General features: G+C 70.3%; 3 protein-coding genes across 3 annotated transcripts; 1 reads left to right on the top strand and 2 right to left on the bottom strand.

The window, feature by feature from the left end:
- Nucleotides 1-2574: 2574 nt before the first annotated feature.
- Nucleotides 2575-6388, bottom strand: SERINC4 (serine incorporator 4). The gene is made up of 12 exons (XM_087744163.1): nucleotides 6338-6388; nucleotides 6076-6222; nucleotides 5531-5709; nucleotides 5354-5433; nucleotides 5182-5275; nucleotides 4907-5118; nucleotides 4559-4654; nucleotides 4357-4483; nucleotides 4001-4073; nucleotides 3646-3697; nucleotides 3385-3541; nucleotides 2575-2926 (listed from the first exon to the last, which is right to left on the bottom strand). Exons 1-12 carry the CDS (start codon nucleotides 6386-6388, stop codon nucleotides 2710-2712), a joined length of 1485 nt encoding a protein of 494 aa, XP_087600289.1. The 3' UTR covers nucleotides 2575-2709.
- A 2970-nt stretch (nucleotides 6389-9358) lies between these two features.
- HYPK (huntingtin interacting protein K) lies at nucleotides 9359-10400 on the top strand. Its single transcript, XM_087744804.1, has 4 exons — nucleotides 9359-9578; nucleotides 9690-9745; nucleotides 9970-10021; nucleotides 10208-10400. The coding sequence occupies exons 1-4, from the start codon at nucleotides 9393-9395 to the stop codon at nucleotides 10301-10303; spliced, it is 390 nt and encodes a 129-aa protein (XP_087600930.1). The 5' UTR covers nucleotides 9359-9392; the 3' UTR covers nucleotides 10304-10400.
- Nucleotides 10401-11044: 644 nt separating this feature from the next.
- Nucleotides 11045-15687, bottom strand: MFAP1 (microfibril associated protein 1). Its single transcript, XM_087744803.1, has 9 exons — nucleotides 15488-15687; nucleotides 15177-15396; nucleotides 14409-14538; nucleotides 13915-14102; nucleotides 13317-13425; nucleotides 13079-13239; nucleotides 12678-12837; nucleotides 11894-11983; nucleotides 11045-11760 (listed from the first exon to the last, which is right to left on the bottom strand). Exons 1-9 carry the CDS (start codon nucleotides 15564-15566, stop codon nucleotides 11578-11580), a joined length of 1320 nt encoding a protein of 439 aa, XP_087600929.1. The 5' UTR covers nucleotides 15567-15687; the 3' UTR covers nucleotides 11045-11577.
- Between the last annotated feature and the right edge of the window lie 350 nt (nucleotides 15688-16037).

Below are 16037 nucleotides of genomic sequence, written 5' to 3'. Positions count from 1 at the left end.
CCGCTTGCAGCTCCGCATGCGAGCTGAGCGGCAGGGCTGAGCGCAGGCTGCTGGTGCTCTCGCAGAGGCTCCTGCTCATCGTCCTGGCGGGACGGAGCAGCCTGAGGCCCGGGGGCAGCAGGGGCTGGCCTGGGGCAGGGCTGTACCCACAGCTCTGGCACCCCCCAGGCAGGAGCACGTCCCCAGCTGCCCCCGGGACTGCTCCCCTGCCGCCGCCCGGCCAGGCTCGGATGTACTGCAGCATCCTGACGTAGCTTGTGAATGCCAGGGTCTCCTCCGCCATCTCCCGCCGGGCCAGCTGCTCCCTGCAGGGACACAGCATCCTCGCGCCAGGGTCCCCATGGGCACCTGCCCCCTCGGCTGGCACAGCCCCAACCCAGCCAGCACCCCACGCCGGGGGAGGCAGAGGTGCCCGTGGCGGTGCTGGGACAGCCAGGGAGCCTCAAGGACACCCAGCGTCACAGGGCTTGCCAACAACAGGCCTGGAGGGATGTGCCAGCGGCTCTGGGCAGGCTTCCCAGCTGCCTGTGCTCACGGCTGGGCTGAGCAGGGCAGTGTTTCCCCTGCAGCAGCAGGGCAGGCAGGAGCACGCAGGGTCTGGCAGAGCCCCCCTGCCTGCAGCCAGGCTCAGTGGGGCACCCACCAGCGGTGCTGCCTGCGCGGCTGCTGGAGCAGCGCACGGGGCTGGGGCTGGGCCACCTGCAGGCAGGGTCTCCTGCAGAGCTGGGGATGCAGAGCCCCGCCATCCCCTTCCCCCAAAATGCCACCTCCTGCACTGCTGGGCCTGCTCGGAGAGGTCCCCCTGCAGCTGCTCCAGCTCCGCCTGCAGCTGGGAGACGCCGCGCTCGGCCTCGCGCAGGCTGCGACGCAGCCGGTCGTTCTCCTGGGCAGGGTGAGACGGGTCCCCGCTGGGGCGCAGCCCGGTGCACCGGGGATCCCTCGGGTGCCGGGGCTGCAGGGACCCCTGCCCGGCCCCCTCCCAGCCCTACCTGGGCGATGTCCCCGAGCTGGCGCCACAGCTGCCCGATGCCCGTCCCCGAGCCCCGCGTGGGTCCCTCCATCTCCTGGGGAGGGAGAGGTGCGAGCCACAGCACCCAGGGCAGCCCCGTGCTGGGCACTGCGGACCCCTGCCCCTGCTGCTCCCAGTGCAGCCGCCACCACACCAGCACTGCAACCGAGCCAGGCCCCAGTGCCACCTGCCCCGCAGTGCCGCCCTCACCTCCTGCGGGGCCGTATCCTGCTGGCTGCAGTGGGACGGTGGGCGCAGGGTCCCAGCTGCAGGTGTGGGGTCCCGACTGCGAGTGTGGGGTCCCAGCTGCGGGTGTCGGTCCTTGTCCAGCACCATCCTCCACTGCTGCCACGTGGGGCTCGTCGGGTGCAGCTGGTGCCACGGCCCCGCGGTGCTGCTGGGCCCCATGGAGCCGCCCCACCGTGTTTGCTCTATGGGTGGGGCAGGGGCCCAGGACCAGCCCGTGATCCTGCAGCAGCACCAGTACCGCACCCTCCTAGGCAGCCGGGCTGGGCCCCCCAATGCCCCGGCTTGCTCTGGTACCTGCACCGGTACCCACACCCAGCGCCTCCGGCTCCCCCCAGTCTCCCCTCCTGCTGGGCCAACTGGAGCACTGGGCTCTGGCAGGTGCTGGGGGCTCCATTCGTCTGTCCATGTTTGTCCATCCTCCCCGGGGCTTTTCTCAGCCGCAGAGAGTGGAGGGAGGTCTAGGGGTGCTGTGACCAAGGTCCGCAGGGAGAAGGGCAGCTGCTGTGGTGGGACCGGATGGGACGGGAGCAGCTGGAGCTGGGGCTGGGCATGGTGCCCACGGGGCCCCATGGCCTGACATCGTCCCCGGCGTCCTGGGGCAGGGCCTTGGCCAAGCAGCTCGGGACAGTCCCTGCTGCCTGGGCAGGTGCTCGTCTGGGGCTCGGTGCCCTGACGGCTCGCTGGCACCTTTTGGGCTGGTGCACCCAGCACTGCGTTGTGCTGGAGCCATTGCTGTGTCCTGGGGGTGGCTCCTCCAGGCGCTCAGCTGGGAGCGTGCTGGGGGCACTGGCCGTGGGCTGAGCACCCTCCTGGAGCCCCGGACCCCAGGCCAGCGCTCCCTGCTCTGCCACCCCCCTGCTTGTCCCCCCTCTCCAGCAGAGCACCCCGAAGGTGCCCTTGGCCGTGACTGCTGCATGGACGGGACCGGCACTGGGGCACTGCGGGCACCTCCATGCCCAGCCCCACGGCTGCTGCCTGCGTGGGGGCGGATGGCACAGGCTCAGCTCAGAGTTTTATGTAAAAATGTATTTAAGGAGCTATTTACAATAAGCACACCACCGGTGGGTGAGCTGATGTGTGGAGGTGGCTGGGGCAGAGCCCCGCTCCCCCGGCAGGCCCCGGGCCAGGGCAGCGGGGCTGGCAGCCGGTGTGTGGCAGAAGCCACCTCCCTGCCTGGAGGGAGCCCAGCAGCAGCCAAGGCTGAGCGCGGGCCATCTGGGCTTGCTCTGGCTGGCCCCTTGGGTGGCCCCGGCTCAGCACAGGACCAGTGTCCCTGGGAGCGCCCACCTCCTGCGTCCCCCTCAGGCTCTCAGATGCCGCCGGCCCCTGGGACAGGGGGTCGGGGAGGCCAGGGGGACCCAGCGGGGCCAGGGCACAGGCACAGGGCATGGCACAGACCAGCCCTGGCTGCTGCCACACACGGGGCCGGGCTCAGTCTGTCCCAGCAGGGGCTATGTGGAGACGCTGATGCGCTGCAGGGCGCGTCGTCGCCGCAGGACGCGCAGGGGCGGGCTGCTGCGCCGGTGCTGGGGGGAGCCGCCGAGGCAGAGGGGGCTCAGCAGCAGCCACAGGTAGAGCAGGATGCAGGCCCAGCACGAGGACACCTTCACCCAGAAGGTCGACCAGCTACCGTGCGTGAAGGTGGTCTCCAGCACCGCATTCTCATAGCTGGTGGGAAAAGGCAGGCATTGGGTACCCGAGGGATGCCGACACGGGGGATCTCAGTGCCAGCCGCAGCCGCCAGGTCACCCCACGTCCCAGCAGCCGCGGAACCCCAAGGCCCTGCAGACCCCAGCCTGTCTCGCTGCAGTGCTGCCGTTGGCTGGGGCTGTTGGTCAAAGCGGTGCGGGTCTGTGGGTGCAGAGCTGCGCGCTTCCCCAGCAAGTGCCAGCTCGGTGACGCTGGCATGGCCCGGAGCAGAGGGCTGGTGAGGAGCACAGCGCTGCAGCCTGAGCCTGCGCGGGGAGCAGGCTGGAGCTGGCAGGGCGATGACGCTGGGGGGGTGACGATGCTGGGGGGGGGGGGTGACGATGCTGGCAGGGCTGCAGTCCCGGCTGGGCAGCTGCGCTAGCAAGAGGGAAGGGGAGCGAGAGCAAGGAGGGCTGGGCAGCAGCACGGGACCCTACCTGAACCAGTTGGTGAGGGTCATCATGACGTAGAGCGAGGCGAGGCAGAAGACAAAGTGGAAGGCTGAGTAGCTGTAGACCACTCGCTCTCGCTCGTCCTGGACAATGCACTGTCCCCCAGCGGTGTTCTCTGCTTGCTCACACGTCTGCTCGGCGCCTGGGAGAGCACAGGGACACGGCAGCTCCTGCACCCCCTCCTCGCCAGCACCCCCAGGCTGGGACGCAGGCGCCCGAGGGTTACTGCACCCACCATGCACCCACCTCTCAGCTCATCCTCCATCTTCTCAGGGCAGCAGAAGCAACAGGAGGGTTTCTGCAGAGAGAGCGGTGCACTGGCAGCTGCGGCTGGGACAGAGCAGCCCGGCCCCACGGCCACCGCTGCTGGGCTGAGCCCTGCTGCAGGATCCGGCCCTGCCCGGCACTGGCGCTGCCTGGCTCTGAGGAGCGGCGCAGGCGGGGATGCGCCGTGGGAAGACCCCAGGCTTGGCTGGACGAACCTGCCTTTGCCCCAGGCCCGGGGCTGGGATGGGGCTCAGGAGGGCTTGGAGCAGTGGGTCTGGGGTGCCCATGGCAGGAGGACGCGGGGCACAGCTGGGGGGGCAGCATCCGTACTCACTTTAAACTCGAAGCTGTAGACTTTGACCATCCAGAGGGGCCCGAAGACCTCGGCGAGATAGGAGGCTTCATTACTGTACCCGGGAGAGAAGCAGAAAGCATAACATGGGCACCCGCCACCCTGTGCCTGGCTCCCAGCCCATCCCACCCCACGGATCTGACACGGCCGCAGGAGACCTGCCATGCCGTGCCTGGGGTCACTGTGCTGCCCATCCGCAGGTGCCCAGCCTGCTCTGGCTCTGCTGTCCCTCGGGACATCCCCCGGCACATCCACCAGCGCCGCTGGCCGTGCCACAGGCTGGGGATGGGGTCCCCGTGCGGTGCCTGTCGGGCTGGCCATGCCGTGGGCACACGCACCATGCGAAGAGCACGCAGGCGTACATGATGGCGGCCCCCAGGACGGCAACGGTGGTGTCCTCTGTCTGCAGCTCGTCCTGCCGGACGCCTGGGAAGCAGACGGTGAGGTTCTGCCCCTGGTAGAGCACTGTGGGGAGGCGGAGGTGAGACGGGCGCGCGCCCCGGCGGGGGGGAGCTGCCGGCGGCAGGCGGGAGCACCCACCTCTCTCCGGGGGACGGCTGGACAGCGCGGAGAAGGTGAGGTACATCACGTAGCAGGTGATGATTGAGGACTGCAGCAGCCCTGACCGCGGCTGCTCTGCAAGGACAGGGTCAGAGGCATCGCTGCAGCCCCAGGAGCGCCATGAGCTGGCGGATGGGCTCTGCATGGGCCGCGGGCAGCCCGCTCCTGCCGCTCCCCTGCCCAACGCCCTGTGCCGAGGCACGGCAGGGGCCGGCGGGGGAGCTGGTCCTCCCCAGGTGCCCAAGTGCTTGGCCTGAGCTGGGAGCCCACAGCCGTCCCCCCCAGCCCCAGGACGCAGCAGCCCCTGCCGTGCCGTGTGGTACTCACTGAGCCGCACACAGGGCGTGATGGAGATGAAGGACATGATGCCACAGAGGCTGCCGTTGATGGTGAGCAGCGCCTTGTTGAGGTGGCAGGCGGCCGGGTGGGTATAGTACTTGTAGAGGAAGGAGAAGGCGGCGGAGGCGAGGGTGTAGAAGGCGGCCGTGGCCAGCAGCACGGCCAGGTACCAGCGCTTGTCCTGCGTGGCGCCCGTCAGCCTGCCGGGAGAGCGGGTGAGAGCCAGCAGCGCGCGGGCCCCCGCCTGGCGCCCCGGCACTCACCAGTTCTTGTTCCAGGTGTGCGCGAAGGCGGTGATCAGCACCAGCTGGATGAGGATGAAGGCGAAGCCCCCGCAGACGCCCATGTAGTGCCAGGCTGGAGGGAGAGGGCAGAGCTGGGGCCGGCCCAGGGGGCACGCGGGGGCCGCAGGCAGGGACGGGGTGGAGGACGCACCTCGGATGAAGCCGTCCTCGGGGATGAAGAAGCTGGCGGCACAGAGCCCCACCAGTACCAGCAGCTTCAGGAGCCAGAACCTGCGGGGCAGCGAGTGTCTGGGAGACGGGGCCCCGGCAGCCCCCAGCCCCCGGCAGCCCCAGCAGCCCGGCATGGCCCCACGCCCCAGCCCCGTACCCGTTGTGGAGCTGAGCGCGGCAGTCGGCGCTGGAGCGCACGTTGAGGAGCAGGGCAGCCTGCGCCAGGTGGAAGCAGGCGGTGCCGAAGCAGACCCGGTACACGGCCGAGGAGCCCACCAGCCGCTCGCAGTCCGTGCCCCCCGGCAAGTGTTCGCACAGCACCGCTGAGAAGGGCACCTGCGGGCACGGCAAGCAACAGGACGGGGCTGCTGGTGTGCCTAGCACCTTGGCACCCATGGCACCCAGCACCCCTGGACTCCTGACACCCCCAGCATTCCCAATACCTTCTCCATCCCCAGTACTCCTGAGAGCCCCAGCATCCCGGCACCCCCAGAGCACTGGGCAAGTCCTGCATCTTCGCTACCCCTGGCACCCCTTCCCACCCTTGGCACCTCCAGCAACCTTTGCACTCCCAGCAGCCCTGTTACTCCCAGTATCCCCAGCACTCCTGGCTCCCCTGGCAATTCTGGCACTCCCAGTGCTCCTGGGACCCCTGGCACCCAGCACTCCCAGCACCCTGGGTGTCCCAGCTCCCATCGTCACCTTCTCCCTGACAGCCTGGGCCACGGTGCGGGACAGCATGAGGCAGCACACGGCAGAGGCCAGGACGTGCAGGAGCGTGTAGAGGATCCGGGTGCCCGTGGACACACGGAGCCCGTGGCAGGAGCTGCAGCCACAGCCGCAGCACAGCTGGGGGGAGCACGGTCAGCAGGGACCCCACCGGGCCAGAGCTACCCCTGAGCCTGGGCTGGCACCCCCACCCGGTCCAGTCTCCCCCCAGCGCCAACGGGCCCCTCAGTCCCACCTGGCAGAGCAGCGAGTGCAGGAGGCGGCCGTGCGCCCGGGTGCCCGCCATGGCCCGGCTTGGCTCCGCTCGGCCCCGCTGCTCTGATGGGATTAGGGGGATTGTCGGCTCGGCCCGCCCCGCCATCTGCTCACTGCCACCCCCGGCACCCACCATCGGGGCGTCCTGCGGGGAGCCTGTCCAGGGCCCACCAGTGGCCCCTGGTCATGGGGACCCCTGCCTGGGACCCTCGCCCCTCACTGGGCAGGATGTGGCCCTGGCAGCCGGCTTGGGCATGGACTGGCACGGGGGGCACGTGGGGTCCGCAGGGTGCCGTCACCTGCATGGCGATGGCTGGTCCCAGAGCGGTGCCATGTGGCCGGGGGATGCGGGATGCAGCGGCACCTACGGGTACAGAGGCACCCAAGGGTGCCCCTGGGGGCAGGGGCTGCACAGGCAGGAGGATGGCAACGAGCACATCCAGCTGGGGAGCGGGATCTCCCGAGTGGGCAGGAGCTGGGGACAAGCTGGAGGGATGCGGGGGGGTCCTGCTGCTGCCCCAGAGGCCCTGTGCGGGGTCTGGCTGGGCTGGCGTCACCCTCCCTCCGCTCCTCCGCAGCTGTTCTGGCCTTGTGCTGAACAGCCTTGACAAGGCGCTGGTGTTTGGGCTGCCGCTGCGCGGGGCTCGCCCAGCACCAAGGCTCTCCCTCCGGCCCGCTCTCCCCCGCGGCGAGGGGGCTAGGGTGGGCAGGAGGCTGGGAGCGGACAGAGCCGGGACGGCTGACCCCAGCAGCCAAAGGGACAGTCCGTGACATGGCGTCCATGGCACAGCATCATCCTCGGCAGTGAGACTGGAGGCAGAGGAAGGGTTTTGGCTCCCAGCGCGGCTGTTGCTTGGAGACCGGCTGGGCACCCGGCTGCTGGTGGGAGGCGATGAGCGACTGTTTTTACAGCGCTGGCGTTCGTTTTATTTTTTCCTCTTTCCCTCACAGGTTAAAGTGTCTTTATCTCGGCTCACGGGTTTTTTTTTGCTTTTGCTCTTCCTGTTCTCGCCCCGTCCCGCGCAGGGGGAGCGAGCGGCCGTGTGGGGCCTTGGCTGCTGGCCAGGGTCAGCCCACCACAGCCCCAGATGCCAGGCATCCTGCGGGACATTTCGGGCCGGCTCGTCCCCACGCACCCGTCCCTGCACTAGGAGTGGCAGGAGGCCGGGAGTGGCGGGGGAAAGGGCCCCGGAGGCTGTCACAGCGGTGGGTGCAGCACGTGGTGCAGCAGCTGCAGGAGATGGAGGAGCTGGCACGGGACCGACAGACGCAGGTCCAAGTCCGGCACAGGAGGCCGCTCTTGGGGCGGGTTTCTGTTTGGCTCCCTGGCAGGTTTGCCAGGCCAGCGTGGCACGGCCGGACGCAGCCCCAGGCGCCAGGGTGGGAGATGCCGTGGGGCCGGCGCAAGGCCCTGGTGCCAACCTGGAGAGCCGAAAGCGGAATCGGCCCTTGGCAGCGTGGCCGGCCGATGGCAGAGCCCAGTGGCAACGGTGGCGCAGGGTCCCCGGCTGCCTGGCAAGGCCAACGAGTCAGACACGACCTCTGCTCGCCCGCCCCGGCCCGGGGACGCTCCCAGGTCAGCCCAGAGGAGGTGTGCCGTGGAGCCAGCACCGCGGGCAGAGCCCAGTGCTGTCCTCCGGGGTCAGCGGAGAGGGGCCGGAGCAGAGCGCTGTGCCGTCCTGGTCGGCAGCGCCGGGGTCTTGTAAAGATCCCCTGGGCTCAGCGCACCGCGAGGGCGAAGCGGCGCGGGGGACAAGGCCGGAGAGCCGGGGCGGCCGCTCTGCCCAGCAGGGAGAAGCGGGGCTGCAGTCCCACGGGGATGCCCAGGGCAGGGGCCGGGGAGCGCCGGGGTCCGCAGGCCCCACGTCTCCCCACTGCTCCAGCCTGGGCACCCGGCCCTGCCGAGCGGGCAGGGAGCTGCCACCATGGTTTGCCATGGCCCACGGCAGCGGCCAGCTGGCACCGGGGCTGGCCGGCTGCCGAGGCGGCCCTGGCATCAGCGCGGCCGTGCAGGGAGGAGCGCTCCTGGCACCGGCAGCCCTGCGTGGCCGTGCACGGCGGGGCCCGTCTGAGCACCCACCCCCCACAACCGCGCCGGCGGGGACACGTCCCTCTGCCGCGCGCCTGGGCCTGCCCGCGGCGTTGCCTTCGGGGGGCCATTGCAGAACCATGGCATCGTTTAGGTGGGAAAGGACCTTTAGGATCATCGGGTCCGACTGTCGACCAATAACCCGCTGAAGGACGGATGCGCGCCTTAGCTCGCCTGCTGTTGCTAATGTATTTGTAGAAACATTTTTTGTTGCGTTTTACGGCAGCAGGCAGCTTCAGCTCCAGCTGGGCTTTGGCCCTTCTGATCCTCGCCCTGCGCAAGCCCGTGCAGCCTCGCCGTGCTCCTGCGGGAGGCCGGAGCCGGGGCCTCCTCTCCCAGCAACAGGCGACGGGACGGGAGGGAAGGGCCTCCGGCCGCGCCGGGGCAGGGTTAGGCTGGATACCGGGAACAATTCCTGCCCCGAGGGCTGCCAGGCGCCGGCCCGGGCTGCCCGGGGCAGGGCCCGCCTCCCGCCGCGGGGGTGTTTAACAGCCGGGGCAGATGCGGTGCGCGGGGGCACGGGTGGGTCCCCGGGCCCTCCTCCCGCCCAGCCGACCGCGCCATTCCGTGATCCTCCCGCCCCGGCGGCTGCGGCCCCGCAGCGCCCTGAGCCACCCGGTGCCCCCGGCAGCGCGGGTGCGGCCCGGCCCGGCCCCGCTCCCGGGGAGGCCACGGCTGCGGCGGGCGGCGGCGCGGGACCCGCCCCGTCCTTCCACCGCCCGTGACGGCGGCGGCAGCCTCGGCACGGAGAGCCCCCCCAGCCGCTCGGCCTGCCGAGCTCCGCGACGCCCGCCGGGGGCGGGGCCGGGGCGGGGCCAGAGCGGACCGGGGCGGGGCGGGGCCGGGCCGGGGGCGGGGTGGGGCGGCCTCTCTGGCCCGCCGGCAGGAGCCGCTCGCTGGTTCCGGCGGCGGCACGTGACCGGAAGCGGCGCGCGGCGGCGGCGGGATGGCGGCGGAGGGGGACGTGGAGCTGGAGCTGGAGACGGAGCCCAACGGCGGCGGCGGCGGCGGCGATGGGGCGGGCGGGCGCGCCGCCGAGAAGCCGCGGAAGCACGACAGCGGCGCGGCGGACCTGGAGCGCGTCACGGACTACGCGGAGGAGAAGGAGATCCAGAGCTCCAACCTGGAGACGGTGCGGCGGGAGGGCGGGCCGGGCCGGGCCGGGCCGGGCGGGGGGGCCTCGGCGGGCCCCGAGCGCCGCGCCTGCCGGTGCCCGTCCCGGTGACTGCGCTCGTCCCGGCAGGCCATGTCGGTGATCGGAGACCGGCGGTCCCGGGAGCAGAAAGCGAAGCAGGAGAGGTAACTGCCCGCGCTGCCCGGGGCCCCGGGGGGCGGCCCGGTCCCTGCCCGTCCCGCACCGTGCCCGGGCCCCGGCCCTCGGCTTCCCTGTCTGACTTCCCACCCCTTCCCCGGGAACCGGGGCGGGCGCCCGGCCTCCTCCCGGAGCACACCGGCTGTAGGGCCGGGGCAGTGGCCGGGGGGGGCCTGTCGGTCACCGGAGGTTGGTCTGTCTGTTGCCGTAGGGAGAAGGAGCTGGCAAAAGTGACCATCAAGAAGGAGGACCTGGAGCTGATCGTGAGTAGTGGTGGGGCGCCGGGCGGGCGGTGGCGCGTCCCAGCCCTCGGGTGCAGCCGGTGTCCGGTCACCGAAACCACACCGAAAGGCGAGGCTGGTGCTGGGCGGCCCCTGCTGCCGCCCCCCGGCCCGGCCCGCGACACCGCTCTGCGGCCACCGCACGGGGCCGCGGCTCTCTCCCTGCAGATGACGGAGATGGAGATCTCGCGGGCAGCCGCCGAGCGCAGCCTGCGGGAGCACATGGGGAACGTGGTGGAGGCACTGATCACGCTCACCAACTGAGCGCCGGGCCCGCCGGACGGGCGCTCCCTCACCGGGCGCAGGGGTGGCTGGGGCCGCGGCGTGTTACCGTACCCAATAAACGCACCGGGGAGCGGGCTGTCGCTGTGGTCTGCGTGGCGCCGGGCGCCTGGACGGGGCACGTGGTGGTGACAAGCGGGGCCCGGCCCGCGGGAAGACACCCGGCAGCGCGCTGGCACCCGCGACAGGAGCTGGACGAGGCGACCGGCCCGAGCACCGAGCCACGCCGCTCTGCCCGCTTTTAACCCCAGCCCCCGGGGCGGCACGGGCGGCCGCTGGACCGGCCCTTGTTCTCTCCCAGGGGCGGTGGCTCCTGTCTCTCGCCTCGGCGAGTCTGGCTGTGACCGGTGGCCCGAGGTGCCCGGGTGAGCCAGGAGCTGGGCGAGGTGGCCCCAGGGCGACAGGCAGAGACCAGCCTGAGCCCACCGCCGCCTGCGCCCTCCCACCCGCTGCAAGCGCTCGCGCCCTGGGAACGCGAGGAGTTTTCATTAATGTCGCCCGCGGGGATGTGCTGCGGCAGGAACCTCGCGTCTCCTGTCCTCGGGGAGCGCAGCTTGCGTGGCGGGGAGCCGCAGCCCCGGGCAGGAGGGTGAGGGAGCAGTGGCAAGCCGGGAGCGGTGACGGTTGCCCCCATGCACCCTGCCCGGTGCCTCCCGGGCTGCGCCCGCCCGTCCTGGCTCGCAGGAAGGCACGGAACAGGACGGCCGCGTTCCACAGCCAGAATGAGTAAGAAAACGACCGCTTTAATCAAACCGACCCCCCACCCCCACAGGTAGAAAAGCCAAGCCCTGCAGAAACAGGGTGAGGAGACGGGGTCACTGCTGTTCCACACCAAAAACAGGGCCCAAACTGGTAACGGGGAAAGTACAAGCCATAGGGAGATGCTGTGGACCAGACGGGTATAAAAGTCCGTTAATTCCTCCAAAAGTGGGTGTGCTGGAGCCGGGGGCGTTGCCGTGCTCCCACGCAGCCCTGTCGGGCGCTGCCGAGGCTCTCGGGGCTGCTGCTGGTGGGACGGTGGCGCGGCCGCGGGCCTGGCCGGCACGGACAGGCTGTCGTCCTCTGCGGCGCACGGGCAGGGAGCCCGCCGGGTCTCCGCAGCGCAGGGAGCGGGACACCGCGTCGACGGGGAGGCGCGGCGCAGGGGCGCGGCGGAAGGGCTTGTCACCGCACAAGTCCTGGCACAGCGCCGTGTCCCTCCTGTCCCTGCCCGGGCTCCCAGCAGCCGGCAGAGAAGCGCCCTCCTGCCCACTCCCTTAAGTGGTTTTTCGCTTCTTGGCTGAGGGTCTCTCAAAGACGTCCCGTACGCCCGCCGCTTTCTGCTTAAAGAACTTGGTGTTCTGCGCGCTCTCCTGGCCCCAGGCAGAGTCGAAGGAGGTGGTGTCCTGGTCCACCAAGTGCGTGTACTTCGTCCGCCCCGAGCGCCCAAAGTTCTTGACCTGGGGAGCAGAGGAGCTCGTGAGCAGCCGCCCAGGGAGGACGCAGGGACCCGTGGCTCCCCCCCGCCCAGGAACGGCGACACCTCAGCGCGGCACGCGAGCCGGGCGCCCTCCGGCCAGCACGCCCACCCACCTGCATGACTTTGGGCAGGATGGTCTTGTTGAAGTGGTCCTCAAGGGTCGGGGCGCTGAAGTCCCTCTTGTACACCTCCTCGTCCTCATCCTGCAGGAGAGGGACACGCCTGCTCAGCCGGCAAGTTTCCAGCGAGCGCCAGCAGCCAGCAGAAGTCGGGGAGAGCCACCAGAACCCCGTGTCACTGCTCTGCCGGGGGCTGCCACGGTGCTTGCAGTGCTATTAACCTACTGCCGAAGGTGGGGGACACGAGCGTTGTCCCCCAGACCTGCCCCTGGCGCCCACCCTCGCGTCCCCTCAGGCTACGTCGCCGTAGCCCAGGCGGAGCTGGCTCGGTTCTGGCAGGGTCCCTCAGCCACAGAGCAGCACGGGGACAGCTCTGCCACTTCAGCTCCGTCTCAACTGGGACTCCCCAACCCCACGCGCGCTGGTGAGGCAGCGCAGGCCGGCTCCAGGCAGAACTGCGCCTGTCCCGCTCGGGCTCCAGGCCAGCGCCTGGCAGGCCGCCGCGGCGTCACCGCTCACCCTCTCCCGACCGTACTGGTGTCACCGCTCACCCTCTGCCACGAGAGCTGGCTAAGTTCAGGTCACCTCGGTCACTCCAGCCCCGTGCTGCCTCCGCGGGCCGGCTCCCATCCCAGGGCAGCCCCAGCCCCAGGGCACTGTGGGAGGAGGCTCCCCACAGGGAGCAGACGTCCCCGTGGCCCCACACGGCCCCTCGGGTGCGTGGGCCCAGCCCCTGCTGCCAGCGCGGCCATGCCCAGGCCCCCGCAGCACCACTCACCATGAAGAAGGCGCCGCGGTGGTAGTACTTCTGCAGGAACTTGTATTTGCCCTTCACCGCCTTGTTGGTGATGACCTTGCCGTTAGCCCGAAGCTCGGCCCGGCGCTCCTCCTCCGTCAGGTTCCGCATGCGCTCGATCTCTGCCTTCTCCTTCTCCATGCTGGGCAGGAGAGAAACCCCTGAGACCCCGCATCCCTCCCGGGATGGCCGCTGTCGCCAGCTGCCGTCCCGTACATCTGCTGACTCTGCAGGGGAGCACAGGCACCCCGAGGGCGGGCTGGGCCGGGCAGGCTTTGGGCGCTTGGTCTGGCTAAGGCCGTGCTGCCAAAGGGAAGCCTGAGGAAGAGACGCCTCAACTGCCCACGGCCCCTCAGCCTCGTGTCTACACAGACGATACTTACGCTTCTCGTTCTTCACGGTCCCGTTTGATGCGCTTCAGCTCACGTACTTTCCAGGCCTCGTACTCCTCCTCGTCGTTCTCGTCATCAGTATCGAGCGCATCCAGTGCGGCCAGCGAGCGCTTGTTCTCCTCCAGCTCCTTCTTGGCTTCCTCTTCTACGATCTGCAGCAAGGAGCAGGCTAAGCTTGCTGCAGTGACTGCCGCCCCGCCGGCGCGACCCCCAGCCCGCCCCTCGGCACCTTGAGGGTGTACTTGCGCCTCTCCTCTGCCAGCCTCTTTGCCTCCTGCTCCAGCTCCTTCTGCTTCAAGGCTTCTGCTTCTCGCTCCTGAACCGTGATCCGGTCCTTCCTGCGGGCAGGGACCACAACAGCCTTTCTGTGAGCCAGCGCAGCCGCTCAGCTCCTCGCAGACTTCTCCCCAATCCTGCACCGCAGCCTTCGCTCTCTCCAAGGACGGGCAGAGTCCCAGGGCTCTCCCCTTTCTGGCGTTGCCCATGCCAGGGCTACCACGCTGTTCCCTACAGCTGCAGGCGTGCACGCAAGTGACAGGAGACCAAGCCACCAGCTGCGGGGCACGGCCTGCCGATGGCTTCCCTTTGCCGCCGCACGGCACTTGCCCAAGGGCTCCGGTCAGACCCTGCTGCGACTTCCACCCACAGCCTGACCCCGCAGTGCCCGACGCAGCTGAGGAGGGGCTGTCAGCGCAGGGATCGCCCCTCGCTCTCCCCCCGGGGAGGCGGACCCCCGCCCCGGCAAGGAAGAGGAGACCACGGCAACGGCATCTGCCCGGCCCCCAGCTCCCCCTCCCAGGGCTGACCCACGCGCCCGCGTCACCCACTTGCGGATGAAGACAGGTTTGAGACGCGGCTCCATTTCATCCTCGCTGTCCGTGTACTCCTCGTACTCGGACTCTGACTCGGACTCTTCTCCGGATCGACCCTCATCTTCCAACTCCATCACTTCCATCTCCTCGGTTTTCCTCTCCTGGGCTCGCTGACGCATCATCCCACGCCGACGCTCGATCTCCTAACGGAGACAAACACAGAGGAGTCGGACGACCGGCCCCGCTACCGCTTCCCTCTCGCTCTTCTGTCCAAAGCGCGCGGTCTGGAGTGCTGGTTACGAGACGATACGCCCGTCCCTCCAGACGCAGGGTGGCCTCTCCCGGCGTCCTGTCCCGCACAAGAGGGCAGCAACCCACGAGTTAAGTCACGGCCAGCTGTGACACTTGTCCAGCTCCAGCAGACAGCCCACGTGCCCATGCAAAGGGCAGTTGCAGCCTGCGCCGCTCAGGGGCTTCCCTAGGCCCGTTACTTGGCTCCGCAAGCGCACCTCATCATCGATCTCTTCCTCCTCCTCTTCGCTGGTGTCCTCCCGCTCCAGACGCCAAGCTTCCCCCTCCACCTCGGAATCGCTTTCTCCAACCACTTCAGGCTCCACGATTTTACGGTGTCTTGCCAGCCTGCAACAGACCCCAATTAAACAACGGCACTTTGAACGTACAGGGGCTGCAAGAAGGTAACTATTCGTGAATCGTTCCTAACGAGGCCATGGTAAACGCTGGAACTGCCGAGCGTGGGCAGACCCGACACGTTCCCTCCCAGGAGGCTGGCGTGGCCGGGCACCGGCAGCTCCTCCCTGTCCCTGCTCTGAGCAGGAACGGAGCTCCCAGCGGGAAGCCTCCCTGTCACCGGACCCGAAAGCAGCAGCAGCTCCATGGGAGGAGGCAAACGGCACTCGGTTGCTCCCTGCCCGGAGCAGACTTCACGTGGCACCGTCCCTTCCCCCCACCCCGGGCCTCAGCACGCTGCGTTCATTTTTATGTCGGAGCCCGTTTTCACCCGCGCCCACCCGAGCACATCCAGGCTGTGCCCTGGGAAGCGGTGGCCCCTGGTCGGAGGGGCTGCTCACGGCAGGGCCGGAGCCCCAGGCACGGGACAGCACAAATGTGGGAAGAGTCGGAGACTCTGCCGCGCTGCCTGGAGAACGATCCCGGCTTCTGCCCGGCGTTCCCGCAGTTCCCGACTGCGGCAGAGCGGGGTGCGGCCTCCCCAGCCCCCGAGGAGGGCAGACCGGCTCCCCGCCGACCCCAGCACTCACCGCTCCTCCACATCCTCGGCGATGCGGTTCTGGAGCCGCCGGAGGCGGGGGTCGTTGGCGAGCTCCTCCTCCTGCTCCTCGGGCTCCACCTCCTGCTCCTTCGCCTTCTTGATGAACTGGAACTCCTCGTCCTCCTCCTCCGAGGACTCCATGGGCGCGTAGTCGGGCCGCTTCCCCGACACGTACCGCTTCACCTTCACCTTCTCCATGGAGAGCTCGCCTGCGGGGGCCCGGGCCGTCACCAGGGGCCCCGGGCCCGCGTCCCCCCGCCGCCGCGGCTGGGCCGGCCCCGGCCGCGGCCCCACACTCACCCTTCTCGTTGCGGACGGGCACGGCGCCCGCCGTGGACTGGATCGGCGGCTGCTTCATGAGGGCGCTGGGGACCGACATGGTGGCGGCGGGGCGGGGACCGGGCCGGGACCGGGCCGGGGTCGGGCAGCGGCCGCTGACAACGGCTCCGCGCAGCCGCTCACCCGGAACGGGAACCGCGCCCGCACTTCCGCCGGAAGCGGAGCCGCCACCGGGCCGGCGGCCGGAAGTGCTGCTCGGCGGGGGGGGCACTTCCGGGGCGCTGCGCGGCGGCGCCGCGGCGGTGGCGGTCCCGGTGCTCCGGGCGCTGCGCTGTGCCGGGAGGCGGCCTCGGCCGGGGCCGGGGCGGGGGGCGGCGGGGAGCTCCCGCGCAGGCCGCGGTTCGGCAGCCGGCTGGGGTCGCGGCCGCCGGGCAGGGCCGGGGCCTGAAGCCGTGCCTGCGCCCCGCACTCGGGCAGGTGCCCCCGGGCGCTGGGGGCCGGTCGCTCCGGGCTCCCGCCCCGGCCGGGCGCGGTTCCTTTCCCGTACGCGGCGGCGCGGTGTTGCCGCCGA

Source organism: Nipponia nippon, unplaced genomic scaffold (assembly GCF_047370975.1).
Source record: "Nipponia nippon isolate SJK-2023a ecotype South Korea unplaced genomic scaffold, ASM4737097v1 scaffold_9, whole genome shotgun sequence".
Lineage (NCBI taxonomy): Eukaryota > Metazoa > Chordata > Aves > Pelecaniformes > Threskiornithidae > Nipponia > Nipponia nippon.
The sequence above is the reverse complement of the archived record's forward strand: the minus strand, read 5'-3'. Positions and strand labels throughout refer to the sequence as shown.

Coding starts and splice junctions, on each gene's coding strand:
- SERINC4 (XM_087744163.1), bottom strand. CDS start 6,388: ATGGCGGGCACCCGGGCGCACGGCCGCCTCCTGCACTCGCTGCTCTGC. Junction 6,223..6,337: donor TGCACTCGCTGCTCTGCCAG/GTGGGACTGAGG, acceptor TGCTCCCCCCAG/CTGTGCTGCGGCTGTGGCTG. Junction 5,434..5,530: donor CGCGCTCAGCTCCACAACGG/GTACGGGGCTGG, acceptor GCTGCCCCGCAG/GTTCTGGCTCCTGAAGCTGC.
- HYPK (XM_087744804.1), top strand. CDS start 9,393: ATGGCGGCGGAGGGGGACGTGGAGCTGGAGCTGGAGACGGAGCCCAAC. Junction 9,579..9,689: donor AGAGCTCCAACCTGGAGACG/GTGCGGCGGGAG, acceptor TCGTCCCGGCAG/GCCATGTCGGTGATCGGAGA. Junction 10,022..10,207: donor AGGAGGACCTGGAGCTGATC/GTGAGTAGTGGT, acceptor CTCTCCCTGCAG/ATGACGGAGATGGAGATCTC.
- MFAP1 (XM_087744803.1), bottom strand. CDS start 15,566: ATGTCGGTCCCCAGCGCCCTCATGAAGCAGCCGCCGATCCAGTCCACG. Junction 13,426..13,914: donor AAACCTGTCTTCATCCGCAA/GTGGGTGACGCG, acceptor CCCTGCCCGCAG/GAAGGACCGGATCACGGTTC. Junction 11,761..11,893: donor TCCTGCCCAAAGTCATGCAG/GTGGGTGGGCGT, acceptor TCTGCTCCCCAG/GTCAAGAACTTTGGGCGCTC.